At 42.7% G+C, this 17,150-nt stretch overlaps 2 protein-coding genes across 2 annotated transcripts; both read right to left on the bottom strand.

The window, feature by feature from the left end:
* Positions 1–288: 288 nt before the first annotated feature.
* LOC106953418 (phosphatidylinositol 4-phosphate 5-kinase type-1 beta-like) lies at positions 289–9,056 on the bottom strand. The gene is made up of 8 exons (XM_015042174.1): positions 8,845–9,056; positions 8,383–8,466; positions 7,144–7,192; positions 6,945–7,029; positions 5,601–5,759; positions 4,040–4,166; positions 1,741–1,864; positions 289–1,454 (listed from the first exon to the last, which is right to left on the bottom strand). The coding sequence occupies exons 1-8, from the start codon at positions 9,018–9,020 to the stop codon at positions 1,452–1,454; spliced, it is 807 nt and encodes a 268-aa protein (XP_014897660.1). The 5' UTR covers positions 9,021–9,056; the 3' UTR covers positions 289–1,451.
* Positions 9,057–13,974: 4,918 nt separating this feature from the next.
* Positions 13,975–16,512, bottom strand: LOC106953434 (phosphatidylinositol 4-phosphate 5-kinase type-1 beta-like). Its single transcript, XM_015042198.1, has 4 exons — positions 16,301–16,512; positions 15,839–15,922; positions 14,599–14,647; positions 13,975–14,484 (listed from the first exon to the last, which is right to left on the bottom strand). The coding sequence occupies exons 1-4, from the start codon at positions 16,474–16,476 to the stop codon at positions 14,254–14,256; spliced, it is 540 nt and encodes a 179-aa protein (XP_014897684.1). The 5' UTR covers positions 16,477–16,512; the 3' UTR covers positions 13,975–14,253.
* Positions 16,513–17,150: the final 638 nt, after the last annotated feature.

The following is a 17,150-nucleotide window of genomic DNA, read 5'->3' as shown; positions in this document are numbered from 1 at the left end:
CATCCTTTTGTAACATATTGTCTTTAATGATATTTTCTTCAAAATCACAGAGGCGCATTAAGCTCAGACGCCACCAAACATTCCCAAACCATGATGCCGCCTTTATTTTCCGTAATTTGACGGTAAAGCGAATGATGAGGGTAGGGATGAGGCAAAGGTAGAGTCTTTAGTAAAGGCTGGTGCCTCAACAAAAACCTCTAACACACTCTCCTCCAGTCTAAGCAAAAAAAAAAAAAACCCAGACTGATCACGTTACAACACTTGAAGTTTCCCCTTAAGGCCACTCAGTGAATTTTAAAGAAGTTTATTTATAGGAAGCTTTTCTGTACATAAATATGCATCTTCTTTACATTCAGCGATTTAAAGTGTTTATTATTATCTCAGCAGATGGTGAATTATCACGAGTTGTGTAATAAATTATTCTCATCTGTCTTGATTGTAGAGTTGAACATTTACAGTTGGCTACAGTCTTGAGGTATCAGACAGCGGTAAGGACGTCTCGACTTCTTCGGGACGACGTACTTTTTCCTGAACAGAACCGTCTCCAGTCGCGAGGCCAACCTCACAAAACTAGTAGTACATGATCCACAGTGTTTGTTCCTTCGTTTCTACATGTAGTATCAATGATAACACATGTGCATTTGTAGAGGAAATAAGAAAAAAAAAAGTGCATTTTCACACATCCAACTCTGTGCTTATTGTCCTGCAAACCACCAACCTAAGCAATGTCCTCAGAGAAGAGAAAACATTTCTTAAAGCAATCATAACCAGTGTTAAAAGTGCCTTTTTTTTTTTTTTTGCCAAGCGCAAGTGTCTGGTACAAGATCGACAAACGGTCTTTTCTCGTGTTTCTCCAAAACGACACAAACGGCCGCCTTGTTGGGAACATTTGGCCACATCGCAGTCCGTGTTTGGCCTCAGGAGCTTCGTGATCAAGTCTGTTCAGGCGAGTCGGTCCTTCGTGAAGCAGTCTTGATGCTTCCTTGAATTCACTGTAAACATTTCTTACCAGCAGCTCGTGCTGCAGCGAAGATTTAAAGTCTTTCAGGCCACCAGAAAAGAAATGTATGACGTTAATCTAGCATTTCCTTATGCATATATCCTCGTATATCTAGATACACTATGAAATCTTGGTGAGCACAATGAAAAACAAATACATGTAAAAAAAAAAAAAACTAAATAGTGCTGCTTTTGATGCACGATCCAGAAAAGCAACACTATCTGAAGTTCAGCACATTTTTTAAAAGATGCCACATTTGTACTGTTCCAACTGTGCAGAGGTCCGTTAACCAGAGAGGCGTTCAGGGGTCTTCCTTTGGAATTGGCAAACAACAAATGGCATTGAGGATGGAGCAGAACTCGGCGTGGAGACCGACTTCCAGCCTGGAGCATCTGATGGAGTGTGGAGATTGTCTTGTGTGTGGCAGGAGGAAATGAGGGGTGTAAAGCTTTTACTGTAGAGAAGAAAACAAAAACTTTTTAAAAGCACATACGTTCCAGAGCCAGAAAACTTAAAATAGACGTAGAAACTGGAATAGACAGGTAAACACCATCACTCCTTTGTAACCATCCACTCTGCTGCCACCTACTTTTATTTATTTATTTTTTTTACATATTTCCTGATTTTTGTCACAGAAATTAATATAAATTCTGACGACAAAGTTGTAAAAAAAAAAATAAATAAAAAATAAGGAAAATGCTTTTCAGAGTAAGCCCATAGTGATCAAAACTACAACGTACCAAATACACGTCGAGAACGGATCCGTCGTCCCGGTCGATGTCCACATCTACGGTGCTCTGCTCCGAGGTGAGGCAGATGGCGCTGTCCTCCAGCGTGAACGTAGAGCTGGATGCAACATCATCCCTGCAACAGGACAACACATTTAGAGGTGAACTTTTGCTCAGAGTTTATTTTCTGACCTGAAAGCAGCTGTATAAACACCGTCCGAAACAGACAGCAAGCTGGAATACTCCTCAGAAATGAGCTAAACCCAACCGTAGGCAGGGACTGAACACAAGACGACGTCTGGGTTCAGGAAGGTTCACGGTGTCGGAAATGAACCAATTCGCTACGGATTGAAAAGATTTGGCACAGAAATCAGTCGGTCAAAAATAACACACACCAGGCAGCAGAGTGTGTTAACTTCAACCTGGGAGAATGCACTTCTGGTTTGAAGTTCATTTATGACTTCAACGGCCTTGTTGCTGAAATGTGCAATACAAATGAACTTGATTGATTCATTCATTCATTAATGACACAAATGTCTCTTTCATCCGGGTTTAAAATGGAAAAACCAAATGCTTTTTGGGGGGGAAATGTTTCCGATCGTCAGATGAAGCAAAGATTGAAATACCTCCAAAATGACAAGAAGAAACATAAGGAGGCTTTTGAACTGGAAAACCCCGTCAGAACTGTTGAGCAAGGTGGTGGCAGCATCATGCAGTGGGGATGTTTAGACAACCTCCAGATTCTCCAAATTTACCTCAAATCAACAGCTGGAGAGCTGAAACATGGAAACGCTGTTGGGTGTCAAAGACACCAGTACAGATCAAATCTGGTGTTTGAATCAGTAAAGCATTAAGATTTTGATTATTTGTGAAATGTGCTTAAACGACGGGTCTGTCCAATGAAACCAAGCTTTTCAAACGAGCTCCACTATTTCTCCCAACAGTCAAATATCCAACCAGAATTATTCAAAGAGATTTTTAAAGACTACACAACCGGTTTCTTTGCAACTTAGACACTTACCTCTAAATATTAGCAACAAAGAGAATCCAAATATATATTTAAAAAGATCCCCCCGAAAAAATACCTTGACCTTCGCATTACCACGTCAATTTTTTTTTCCCAGGTCTCTTTGCTTCAACCACTAGATGGCATCAAGAACAACGTTTTCTCAGCATGGACATCAGGTGACTCCCTGATAAATGCAGGAATGTGTTGTGATCGCTTTATGACAGACATGATGAGGAGCCTTTAGGTTCATTTTCAAAGTGAAAATGAATTCTAGGTAGAGTGTTGTAAAGAGTTTAGTCAGAGACCGTTGGCTTCATTAAGGCAAAACAGATAAACAGCAACTTTACACACCCACACACATCCGACATGGCCACTGCTGCAACAGGCTGATGTGCGGCCTCCAACGCGCCGCTTGTTCTGCTTTGTCTCGGTCTTTGCTTGGCCTGACATTGCCGGGTTAAAACTGTATCAAAGCCTGCTGTTTAAATATTTATGGAAACAGCCAGGAGAACAATGCGAGGGCGGCAGCAGGTGACCGACGAAGAGAGGCGAGTCCCACAATGGAGCCTCAGAGAGCACGGCAGAGCCGGCGCGGGCGCACAGGAGGAGAGGTGAAAGACAAACAGGCACACCGAGGACAGGGGAAAAAAGATTTCTGGGAAGAGGGACGTTAAATGGCCTTCAGCCAGAGGGGCGGGGTTTTACATCGAGGAGACGAAGGCGTAACAAAACCTGTTAATGAGAAACTATTGCTGGGATTGTTTGCCTGATTTCACAACGTTTGAGGGGGCAACAGATCTGCAGTGATTAGTTTCTCTCGAGACGCTCCTCCTAATCTTTTATCAACATTAACAACGTCCAGCCACCCCGACACCAGAGTCCATTTGGTGTTCTGGAAGAGTTTGTGTTTCGGATAAATGTTGCCAAGTTCATTAAATCAAGTCATTCCTGGAAACTGAGGCTGAAGCTCACATCGTCTCAGTGGTTTGGAGTGAAACAATCATCCCGTCTTATTGAGCATGACGATAAATTCACTGTCCTTCATGGACCTCCAGTCACCAGATCTTAATCCAATTTGGTAGAATGGACTACTTGTGTCATCTGCTTGTTGCCATCATGTCAATATGAATCATGATCTCCGGAAATATTCCTGACAACTTATCGAATCTCTGACATGAATAAATAAGGCATTTTCAGAAAGTGAAAGAAGCTCCAACAGTGAACTAGCATTGTGAACCTAATAAAGTGTCTCCTGGGTGTGCAGCAGTAGGAACAGAAAGGAAGGCGGAGCACGGACATTACCTCTCTCCTGTTTGGCTTTCCACATTGACATAGATAGAGGAAGAGGAGATCGTCCCCATGGAGGATGCGTCGTAGAAGGACGGGTTGGCAGGGACCAGATCGGGACGCAGGAACGAGCCAAAGACAGCTGAAGACACGGAGAAGAATAACACGCAAATCAGTTTCCTAAGTACGGCCTCCACAATGTGGAACCATCATCTAATGACGATGTAGACCATGCAAACGATGCAAGATTGAAGAAAAAGGATCAATGTGAGGGACAAACAGAAATGAGAGACGATTCATCAATGTTTTCCGTGAACAGGTGGTTGGGATGGGTGTTGGTCATCAGATTCATCAACAACTTTCTTGGACTTTTGCAGTTGTGGCTCAAAACAGCTGAGAAAATAATCCACCTGAACGTCTTGGCAACCAATTTAGTGATTCCTTGAAGTATTTTATACTCTTAACTCCGAGGTATTTTATAAAACAATCTCTCCCAACGAATTGAGAGTTGTTTGTTATTGGGTCTTTTAACAGAAAAATAATCCTAAATTCCAGTTGGGGTGGAAGAGAAGTCTAGATTATAAGGGAGAGCGCATAAATCTGGAAAATCTTGAGATATTATGCAAAGAACCGAAGGTGAACCTTTTTATTGTCATCGTGAAATTATGCTACAGGGTTAAATGACTGATACCGGTTGAGGGATTTATTATGTCTTTACCAGGGATGCCGATAAAAGTTGAGGTTAATAATCTGCTTCCAATAACACTGACGCATTGCTCTACGACTCCACCATCAGAGTGAAACAAACGTCTTGTTTGAGGTCGATCCAGAAACCATGAAGAGCAGACCAGGAAGTGGAAGAATTAAATTTACTCTGTTGTGCATTACATCACAGCTGGGGACTCGGGTGGGAGAGCCCCTCAGCTGTAAAGTAAAAAAATAAATAAATAAAATAAAGTAAAGGAAAGACTATGCATGACTGTGTGATATCTCTGTCAGCACCACGCCCTTGTTTCTTCCGGCGACTCTTTGCCTAATCAACTCGTTTAACACAAAGGTCATCTGCAGCTGCTGCACTTTATTTTATCGTCCTTTTGATTCATCCGACTCCCTGATCTGGGGTCAGTCTGTGGTCACAGAGGATATAGAGCATACGGCAGAGGAGGAAAGCTGAAAAACTCTCAACTTTTTCAGGTTTTATACACATGTGGTACATCCAAGAGGATACAATTGACAAGGTAGGTTCTGCTTTCTTTCCTGCAGGCCTAACAGAGTATTAATCTGTGACGGTTTGGCCAGAGGCAGAACACTTTATGGCTGAATGCAAGGAAATGTTTTTATGGCCCTCAACTATTTCTAAAAGACTCTCCAGTCACAACGAAACAAGACATCACCAAAGGTCACAACTGTAAACCAGAAGATGGTTTAGACGAGGATAAGGAAAGAGTTTTGAACGTTCAGCGAACTTCAACAACAGTGAGGCCCTTCTATAAATACGCCTGAATGTTGCCAGATTGTTTGTGGGGGGCGGGGAGAAAAAAACGATTAAAGGTATCACATGTTTTTTTTTGTGTACCTTGTCCATCCAGGCTGGCCAGGCTGCGGGCCCCTCCCAGCCTGTCCCTCCTCTCGTCCTCGCGCCTCTCGTCCGCCTGCGATGAAAGGATCTCCTGTGAGGACGACTTCAGAGCAGGGATGGAGGTGCGAGTCCTCTTTGAGGGGGAGAATCGAATTGCTGTGGAGCAAAAATGAAAATAAAAAATAAAGGCACATTAAAGTCAAGGGATGGAGGGGAAAAAAAGGGTTAGAAAGTAAGAGATTCACAGGAGTCAGAAGCCGAGGGGGGGAAGACCGTGACAGATGAAGAGGTCACACAGAGTTGAAGCCTTAAAATCAGCAGATTTTAACTGTTAAAGGGAAATAAAAATGTTCCCCCAAAGCAGGACATGAAATAAAATCTGTTCCTGTCGCCTAAATAAGAAGTGCAGCTTCCCATTTTTACCTAAAGTTACACTGACATGATGAACAGCTCCAGATCTTCATACGACTCATAACAGAGAAAATCTATCAGCTCCTTTCAACAACCTGACGGAGCAAACATATGGCTGGAGTCGTACATATTTGACCTTCATCATTTTTGAAGGTCAAATATATTTACAGGCCAAAAAACAAAGAATGTTAGTATGCCTTCCCAATATTTTTCAAAGCAAAAAAAAAAAAAAAAAAAAAAAACACATTTCTGACACAGAAACAGCATTTGAGGCCAAATCTCTCCATAACAGGAACCATTACCATATATGGATAATGATATGTCTAAACCCACATAACATGACTCCCTATGGTTATGAGCAACAAAAGAAAAAAAAAACTGTTTTCTTGAAAAAATAGACCTGATTAATGGGAATATGTCGAATGAAATACTGTAAAGAGTAACAACGATGGTCAGAAATGGAGCGGAAGCATCAACATGTATCTGAACGCTGCCAGAATTATAATTATTTGAATTACAATTGTTGTCACAGACTGGTTTAGTTCCTAAGTTGAATAAAGTGCAGACTCGGCTCGCCAGAAAGACATTTTAACTCTGTTGGCAGAGTCTGTTTGCTCTCCAAGCTTTTGTTTCCAGTCAGCATTTCTTCCGGGTTCCTCCTTCTTGTTTGCTAAATCACCATAGAAATCTTTATTTTATGAACCAGTCCTGGAGCCAAAGACATTTCTTTCACAAGGTAGCGTTCTCTTTGCTGCGATGGCCTGAGAGAAAGGAGATCCTGTAATCATCGGCACACAAATGCCCTAACATACACAATAAGATCTGCCCTCAGATTCCCCGTCTTTATCAGGTCAGGATTTCCTGCTTCCCCCCAATCCTGGCTCTTTTCACCCGTTCCCTTTGCATTAGCATGTCGACTCGCAGACTTACGCTGATTCTTCCTGAAGACCCGTACGCTCATGAACTTAAGGAAGCGGCTGGCGTAAAACGCGGGCCGGTGGACAGAAACCGAATCCTACAGAAGGGGAGGCATGGGAAGAAGAAGAAAAGAAACATTTATTCAGTAGGCTCAATAAGGGCTTCACTCATGAAAGCAGCAGTTTCAGATTCTTGCAGGGTGTCAACTTACACCATCATACACCAAGGCTTTCCACGAATGCTCCAACTTTTTCATGAATCTGAGGAGAGATGACACAAGAAAAGAGTTTCGTCACAAATGTTTCTTCTTCGATAAATTCTCCTTGAAGTCGATCGACTGAGATGTCTTTTTTTTTTGGAAGAACCTCAAACCAAGAGTATGAGATTAATTTCCATCATAAGCAAAAGTTTCAATCATCTAATACAATAGTGCTGATATCATTTAGAGCTGATGCCACCTCAGCAGACTCCCTTATCACCGAAAGACATTTTAAAAACAGCAGTACATCAGGCTGGACGATGTGGTTTATCTGTCCTTCTCACCAGAATTCAGATTGGCACCATATTAGCTGCGTATGGCTGCCAATCGCTTGAAAGCAGACAAGCAAAAACTCTGAGTACTTTTCATTAAATTGAAAGTAAATGTGCAGATGCAAAGTTTGAAGGCATAAAAAAGGAAATAAACACTTTATTGTGGTCTGTTAGCAGCTAACCTGGCCCCACAGCCCCATAAATAACAAAAATATCATTTTAAGATCCAAGTTCCAACTTAAGACGTCGATGAAAAACATCCTAAATATCCACTGGAGATCACTGCTGGTTTGCTCCATCCTGAATCTGTGGCAGGTTTAGGCGGCAATTATTTTTTTCACATGGGGTTAGGATGGTTCGGATTGTTGTTTTTATTTTTCTAAAATACTGATGTTTAGAAAATAGAAATTTGTAATTCAACAGGCTATCTGGTGATAAAATCCCCTTTATGATCTGAAACATTTAGCTGTAATAAAAGCTGGACATATTTATCCTTCTCCACCCACTCAGAGAGCGTCGCGTCAATTAGAGAGGCTGATGAAGCTTTATGTCGTCCTTTTTTGTTGTTGTTGTTGTTGATCAATTGGGCTTTCTCCTTTGTTACCAGACTTTTTTTTTTTTTTTTTTTGCTTCCAGGACAAAAAAAAGAATCAATTAGTAAATAGATAAGACAGATGGTCCTCTGAGGCCTAGTAAATCCTGATGGCTGGAGGTTTATGGTAAAATGTCTTGTAGCTCTTCCCCTGTGATAACTCAACATGGGAGGTTTGGCATCTTTAAAAGCTGTAACTCTGTCACGGTGAGTCATTATCGTGTGTGGACACTTTTTAGCTCCAAGAAATCAAACACTGCAGCAAAACAGTCAGAAAGCAAAGTTCCAGAAAATAATGCAGCGATATGATTTAAAGAGGACCGGTACCTGTACGACTGCAGGATATCTATGATGCCCAGGAAGATGAGCAGCTTTTCGTCTTTGTGTGTTTTTGCCGGGATGCCGCCCATCCTGAAGCGGAGAAAAACAAGAGCGGTGAGAGGACAGCTAGGGTTTCCTCTGTGAGGCTCCAAGTCTTGTTCAAATAAAGCCAGTGTGCTGCCTCACTTTTACAAGTGTTTGTAAAAGAGGCCCTTATACTATTTACATTCATGTGTGTTGCTGTAAATATGCAGAACGGAGGCTGTGTTTGTGTCTTTGCGTAGCTATGGTTATGCGAGGGCCCGTCTGCGCGCACGCTCGGTGCCCTGGGGCGGGCGAGGCGCGAGCGTTACGGTTGCGTAACGCCGTCTCTGGGACGGAGACGCAGATGGAGGCGGAGGGCCTGGGTGTGTGTTCAGAACGCAGCATCTGCGAGCGTGCGTTTCCCCGCCAGCTGAACAAACTTACGTGTCGTCAGTGGTGACAACTTCGGCCGCCTTGCCGTCTCCTTGGATGGACTCCAAGGCCGTGGAGTAAAGCACTCTCTGACCTACGTTCCTCCTGCCGTCTCCCCCCGTCTGGCCCGGCTCCCCCACCTCCCTGTGGTCCAGGACGTGCACGCCCAGCAGCAGACTGTAGTCCATGATCTTAAAGCTCTCCAGAACCTAAAAAAAAAAAGAAAAAAAGAAAAAAAGAAAGACAATTTTGAATACTGAGAGAGAAAGCGTTAAAACTTTTTATTATTATTTCATGTCTTTGCACACTTCTTTCCCAAGAAAGAGGTCAACAGAGAAGGAAATCTCTGTTTAAACCAGTTCTGAGCTGAACAAACCAGGTGTTTCTCCACAGCGGGCCAAGTGTTACACATTGACCTGTTTGAGGAGCTTATGCCCAGTTTTCCCAGACGCCCCGTGACTTCATGTCCTCCAGAAAATGCCGTTTTATTGGGCAAGACGGGAGCAGAGGCAGACGGGAATAGGATCAGGGTCACAACCAGCTAACCGGTTCCATTTGGTGACCCAGACTGGAGCGCAAACTGTTTGTAATACTAAACCTTTCCAAATGTTTGCTTGCTTGCAAATACACAAACACGGGATTTAAGGAATCGTATGAGGTTTTAGCGACTGCTCTACAAACGATACTGCATAAACGTGACTTGGAAGGGAAGCGGTCTGCAGTTTTAAAGGATTTTTACAAGTGAAAAGCTGAAAATAGTGGCACTTTTTCGTATTCAGTCCCTTTGAATCACTGCAGCACAGAGACAAATTTCCTTTGTTAAAGGCTCCAAAATGTACAGATCGACATGCAGAAAGTTTTGCCAATTTTTCTTTTTTAAAAAGTCTTACTATATATTCTCAAATATACTTAGATTCGGACTTTGACTAGGCCATTCTAACGCATGATATGCTTTGATCTAAACCGTTTCCTTGGCTGCATGTTCACTGTTATTGTCCTGCTGGAAGGTGAATGTCATCCCAGTCTCAAGTCTTCTGATGTTATCGTGCACTTTGCTCCAGAAGCATGATGCTGCCACCACCGTGTCTCACGGTGAAGACAGAATGTTCAGAGCATTTTGTCAGAGTTAGTTTTCAACCGCACAGCGTTTTGAATGTATGGCAAAATGTTTGTGTTGTCCGACAAACCTCTGAGGCCTTTACAAAATTTATATTCTGAAGCCAAGTCACAGACTGGTGTCCCTTTTTACCGACTGTCCCTGAAGGCAACTGGTTACATTGGATTTTATTTAGAGGTATCAGAGGAAAAGGGGGTAACAACAAATCCATGACAGGAAATTTGAAACCCATGACACCTTCACTCTCCTGTCACAACTATGCACTGCTTTTCAAAATACACTGAATGTTGAAATGCATAGGCGTCAACGTTATAATGGCGTGCATGTCCGCACTGTGATGTAGCCTTGAAAAGATTCAGCGCAAAGATTTTTTTAATTTTAAATGGCCGTGAGAGAGAAAGCAGTGAAATTACAGTGAGCGATGAGAAATCAATGGGAATACAGTTGTAAGTGTAACTAAGGCATGTAATTGAATGCGCCTCTATGCTATTAATAAGAGCTGCACAAAGAGGTGACTCAAACTGCAGCAAGTGGCTCTGAAAAACAGATGGCCGCCTCCTTCGGACCGAGCCGTGTTTCTGTAGCAGCTCAGGAAGCGCGAAGGACACCGAACGTCAACAAAACAAACACTCGCTTGTTTTTTGGCTCGAAGCTCATAAATAAACAGAGTATGAAAAGAAGTGTAAAGAAAACTGGGGAAGGGGACGGCATGAATCCCCCATCAAACTCAGATCCGTCTTTAACGCTGAAACACAAGACAGACATAATGACCGACCGACTGACCGACTGACTGACTGGAACAAAACACAAAGTCTTTTGTCCGGGCTGTGCCTTTTTCCATATCAACAATTTGCATCCCTCTCTAAAACTCCCACAGCCTATTCAAACAGCAACCATGTTGAACGGCGCTGCCTACAGAGAGCCATTACTTCAGGCCTCGGCTTTCCCCCCATGACAACACACAGAAGAAAGCCATTTCTCTGACTTCGGAAAATGAAGTGACCGACTTTCCAGAAATCTGGGCGTGTGTCCCCTCGGATGTGTTTTCTGCTCGCATTTCAAACGAAGCTCACTCGCTTCTCGTACAGTGACGGGGGAATAATAATTACACACCATCTGGGGCTCCGTCACTGGATTCTCTGTCCGAATCCCTAATGCATCTCGCATACCCTCCCAGCACTCTACCGATCAATCTCCTCTCTAGTAATGGTAGACCAGAGCTCCGCTCTCGTGTCTCATTTTGGAGCGACATTAATACACTAAAAGCTTTCTCAAGTTTGAGTTTGCCTGCTCCAAATGCACAACGCTCGGCCAATTCTGCTCACGTTTGAAGCCAAAAACGATGCTCTGATTCTGAGAGGACACTTAGGGGGGGATTTCACAAAGTAGTGCCACATCATCAGTTCATCAGTCCAACTATTTCTGCTCTGGCTGCATGCAGGTGAACACACGGCCTTTAGGTTCTGGATGTTTGAGCAACTTACACCTGTTGTTTTTTTGTTTTGTTTTTCCCCCCAAGAGACATGCAGAAAAATCAGCTGGTGACAAGAATCAGATGTTTGTTAGCCTGAAGGGCCTGAACGTCTTCTTTGACAGTCAAAAATAAATAAATGTTCTGTTCATGATCAGTGAATGCGCCATAATAGGTTCTCCCACAGTTTGCAATAGTTACAACACTCATCTCAACACTCATAAAGGAAGCTGAATGTTAGGTAATCGTAGCAACGGGGAGGCTTAATATTTTACAGGAAATTTGCTTTGTGGTTTATACTATTGAGCTTTTAACCGGCACTTGTCAGGAAACACGATGCACTTGGACGTTTGGCAGTTTTTCAAAAACTTTTAAGTCTGAACTTAAAAGGATTTAATGATAAATGGGAGTTCTAAGGTTTTCAGGGTCACGGCTGCTGCGTTGTTCAGAGTGGCATTTCTAGATCACAATGTGTCAGTGATTCTTTTTAATTAGAGGAATGCATAATCTCAGGTTTGTTGATTTGTGATGAATCCCCATCTCATCCAGATATTAAACTGTCCCAGGGAAAAAAAGACCAAGTCCTCGAGATGCTCATTGATAAGTGGGTGTGAGTAAACATTACTCCTTGGGCTCGTATAAGATTCTCACAGTATGACGAGTTTTATAAGGACGTATAAAAAATAAAAAAAAGTATGACATGATCCAGTTCATTTTCTTAAAAAAAATAATAAAATAAATGCATGAATTATACCAGCTGCAGATAAAATATATTGAAACAATGATAAACACCATCATTACATTTGTCATGGCATGATTATTATTATTATTATTATTATTATTTTGCATTTTGAAATATTTTCAAACAAGCGCATACGTCTTAATTGTAAGTGTGTCAAAAGTGCAGAAGCCTTCCTTTTAGCCTGCTGACCAACAGTGTGCAGGGACCTGCGTGGTATTAGCAGAATGCGTTTACGCTTATATTTGTTTGAACTTGAACATGACTTAATGATAAATGTAGTTTCTGCTGTGAAAACAAGACACAGCAGATCCTCAGTGTCGGGGTTGGTGTGAGTAAAGTCCTCTGAACGGCTCGTCACCGCTGTGTTCGTCTCGCTGTAACGCACTAATTACAAACCCCATCACATCAGTGGCACCAACGCACAACTCACACTGCCATTAGCCTACTCTGTTTCAATCTCTGCGAGTTCAACATTAATTATTAATGCCTAATGCTGTTTTGGCATTTGCAGCATAATGGGGGGGGGAGCTGCGGAGGGAAGGAGACTTAAAAGGAAGACGGCACAGCCGGCGTTTTGCTACAAGTGTCCCGTGTGACTCAAATGCGAATCTGTCCTTTTTCTTCTCGTTATCGCTCTGGCTCCAGCTCAACTCTGACCTGCTAAAATGCGTAATATCTAAGCTCTCGATGGAAAAAAGGAAGTGATCCTGCCCCCTTAAAAAAAAAAAAAAAAAAACCTTTTTGATTCCCTCCACGCCCTTCACCCCTCTGTTGCTTGGCTTCTGACAGCCCTTCCTGTGTTCAGGTCCCCCCTGGGGTTGCGGGGTTAGCTGCTTACTCATGGAAATGGACTGAGATTTTGCTTAGAGGGCACTTTGCTTCCCGTTCAGAAGGCGAGCGCAGGAAGCCCTGACTATGACAATGACACACCACACACACAGAGCTGAGGCTCCAACTCTTTCTGCATGTTCATGCACTGCAGAAATGACTGTTGGCGGATTAAGTTAAATATTATCAGAACCTTAACTAAGCGTAATTGTTTGTGAATGTAGTGGTAATAAAATATTCAAATGACTGGTTTCAACTGCAACCGAAACATTTTGATTGGAATTTACCCGAAGATGTTGATCTGTTTGACGGCTTTTAGATTACCGTATGAACAAAGATATAAACTTTGTAAATGTTTTTAAATAATTAAAAGATGTGTGATGGGGGTGTTTCATTGTCACAGCAAGAATTAGCTTCTTTTTTGGTTTTTTATCAGCTTTGTCTCCCCTATCAACGCTAGAATCAAGTCAAACTTGCTAGCATGCTAACAAGGTAGCTTCTTAACCTCGAGTCGGTGCTAATGAGTGACACATCACAGCTGTTGTTGTCTGGTTAAACAATAGCATACCATCATGTTAAAATAGAGTTAAAACCCTTTATTTAATCACATTTTCTTGCCTTTATCTCAAAACTGTTCAGCTTTGGGGAAAAGGTTTGTCTGCCTCCTCATGCAGCTAGGTGAAAACTTAAATAAGCAGTGGCTTTCCAGAAAGCAAGATGTCACTCTGGACACTTTGCTCAAGAAAACTTTCACAAATGAAATTAGGGAACCTTTGGGAATGTCAACATGTAAGATAGTAAGTGGCATAAAGGTTGTTTGAATTTACAGCAATCTCTCCAGCTTGACCTCACTCAAATCCAAACACATTTAAAAATAGCCCCCCCCCCCCCCCCCCCCCCCCCCCCCCCCCCCCCCCACCGGGGGGGAGAAACCAAAAAAACAAAAAATCACTACACCNTATCTGAACGCTGCCAGAATTATAATTATTTGAATTACAATTGTTGTCACAGACTGGTTTAGTTCCTAAGTTGAATAAAGTGCAGACTCGGCTCGCCAGAAAGACATTTTAACTCTGTTGGCAGAGTCTGTTTGCTCTCCAAGCTTTTGTTTCCAGTCAGCATTTCTTCCGGGTTCCTCCTTCTTGTTTGCTAAATCACCATAGAAATCTTTATTTTATGAACCAGTCCTGGAGCCAAAGACATTTCTTTCACAAGGTAGCGTTCTCTTTGCTGCGATGGCCTGAGAGAAAGGAGATCCTGTAATCATCGGCACACAAATGCCCTAACATACACAATAAGATCTGCCCTCAGATTCCCCGTCTTTATCAGGTCAGGATTTCCTGCTTCCCCCCAATCCTGGCTCTTTTCACCCGTTCCCTTTGCATTAGCATGTCGACTCGCAGACTTACGCTGATTCTTCCTGAAGACCCGTACGCTCATGAACTTAAGGAAGCGGCTGGCGTAAAACGCGGGCCGGTGGACAGAAACCGAATCCTACAGAAGGGGAGGCATGGGAAGAAGAAGAAAAGAAACATTTATTCAGTAGGCTCAATAAGGGCTTCACTCATGAAAGCAGCAGTTTCAGATTCTTGCAGGGTGTCAACTTACACCATCATACACCAAGGCTTTCCACGAATGCTCCAACTTTTTCATGAATCTGAGGAGAGATGACACAAGAAAAGAGTTTCGTCACAAATGTTTCTTCTTCGATAAATTCTCCTTGAAGTCGATCGACTGAGATGTCTTTTTTTTTTGGAAGAACCTCAAACCAAGAGTATGAGATTAATTTCCATCATAAGCAAAAGTTTCAATCATCTAATACAATAGTGCTGATATCATTTAGAGCTGATGCCACCTCAGCAGACTCCCTTATCATTTTAAAGACATTTTAAAAACAGCAGTACATCAGGCTGGACGATGTGGTTTATCTGTCCTTCTCACCAGAATTCAGATTGGCACCATATTAGCTGCGTATGGCTGCCAATCGCTTGAAAGCAGACAAGCAAAAACTCTGAGTACTTTTCATTAAATTGAAAGTAAATGTGCAGATGCAAAGTTTGAAGGCATAAAAAAGGAAATAAACACTTTATTGTGGTCTGTTAGCAGCTAACCTGGCCCCACAGCCCCATAAATAACAAAAATATCATTTTAAGATCCAAGTTCCAACTTAAGACGTCGATGAAAAACATCCTAAATATCCACTGGAGATCACTGCTGGTTTGCTCCATCCTGAATCTGTGGCAGGTTTAGGCGGCAATTATTTTTTTCACATGGGGTTAGGATGGTTCGGATTGTTGTTTTTATTTTTCTAAAATACTGATGTTTAGAAAATAGAAATTTGTAATTCAACAGGCTATCTGGTGATAAAATCCCCTTTATGATCTGAAACATTTAGCTGTAATAAAAGCTGGACATATTTATCCTTCTCCACCCACTCAGAGAGCGTCGCGTCAATTAGAGAGGCTGATGAAGCTTTATGTCGTCCTTTTTTGTTGTTGTTGTTGTTGATCAATTGGGCTTTCTCCTTTGTTACCAGACTTTTTTTTTTTTTTTTTTTGCTTCCAGGACAAAAAAAAGAATCAATTAGTAAATAGATAAGACAGATGGTCCTCTGAGGCCTAGTAAATCCTGATGGCTGGAGGTTTATGGTAAAATGTCTTGTAGCTCTTCCCCTGTGATAACTCAACATGGGAGGTTTGGCATCTTTAAAAGCTGTAACTCTGTCACGGTGAGTCATTATCGTGTGTGGACACTTTTTAGCTCCAAGAAATCAAACACTGCAGCAAAACAGTCAGAAAGCAAAGTTCCAGAAAATAATGCAGCGATATGATTTAAAGAGGACCGGTACCTGTACGACTGCAGGATATCTATGATGCCCAGGAAGATGAGCAGCTTTTCGTCTTTGTGTGTTTTTGCCGGGATGCCGCCCATCCTGAAGCGGAGAAAAACAAGAGCGGTGAGAGGACAGCTAGGGTTTCCTCTGTGAGGCTCCAAGTCTTGTTCAAATAAAGCCAGTGTGCTGCCTCACTTTTACAAGTGTTTGTAAAAGAGGCCCTTATACTATTTACATTCATGTGTGTTGCTGTAAATATGCAGAACGGAGGCTGTGTTTGTGTCTTTGCGTAGCTATGGTTATGCGAGGGCCCGTCTGCGCGCACGCTCGGTGCCCTGGGGCGGGCGAGGCGCGAGCGTTACGGTTGCGTAACGCCGTCTCTGGGACGGAGACGCAGATGGAGGCGGAGGGCCTGGGTGTGTGTTCAGAACGCAGCATCTGCGAGCGTGCGTTTCCCCGCCAGCTGAACAAACTTACGTGTCGTCAGTGGTGACAACTTCGGCCGCCTTGCCGTCTCCTTGGATGGACTCCAAGGCCGTGGAGTAAAGCACTCTCTGACCTACGTTCCTCCTGCCGTCTCCCCCCGTCTGGCCCGGCTCCCCCACCTCCCTGTGGTCCAGGACGTGCACGCCCAGCAGCAGACTGTAGTCCATGATCTTAAAGCTCTCCAGAACCTAAAAAAAAAAAGAAAAAAAGAAAAAAAGAAAGACAATTTTGAATACTGAGAGAGAAAGCGTTAAAACTTTTTATTATTATTTCATGTCTTTGCACACTTCTTTCCCAAGAAAGAGGTCAACAGAGAAGGAAATCTCTGTTTAAACCAGTTCTGAGCTGAACAAACCAGGTGTTTCTCCACAGCGGGCCAAGTGTTACACATTGACCTGTTTGAGGAGCTTATGCCCAGTTTTCCCAGACGCCCCGTGACTTCATGTCCTCCAGAAAATGCCGTTTTATTGGGCAAGACGGGAGCAGAGGCAGACGGGAATAGGATCAGGGTCACAACCAGCTAACCGGTTCCATTTGGTGACCCAGACTGGAGCGCAAACTGTTTGTAATACTAAACCTTTCCAAATGTTTGCTTGCTTGCAAATACACAAACACGGGATTTAAGGAATCGTATGAGGTTTTAGCGACTGCTCTACAAACGATACTGCATAAACGTGACTTGGAAGGGAAGCGGTCTGCAGTTTTAAAGGATTTTTACAAGTGAAAAGCTGAAAATAGTGGCACTTTTTCGTATTCAGTCCCTTTGAATCACTGCAGCACAGAGACAAATTTCCTTTGTTAAAGGCTCCAAAATGTACAGATCGACATGCAGAAAGTTTTG

The sequence above is a fragment of the Poecilia latipinna genome, unplaced genomic scaffold (assembly GCF_001443285.1).
Source record: "Poecilia latipinna isolate Pla-1442-1.1 unplaced genomic scaffold, P_latipinna-1.0 Scaffold580, whole genome shotgun sequence".
In the NCBI taxonomy this organism is placed as follows: domain Eukaryota; kingdom Metazoa; phylum Chordata; class Actinopteri; order Cyprinodontiformes; family Poeciliidae; genus Poecilia; species Poecilia latipinna.
This window is presented reverse-complemented; position numbering and strand designations above follow the sequence as displayed.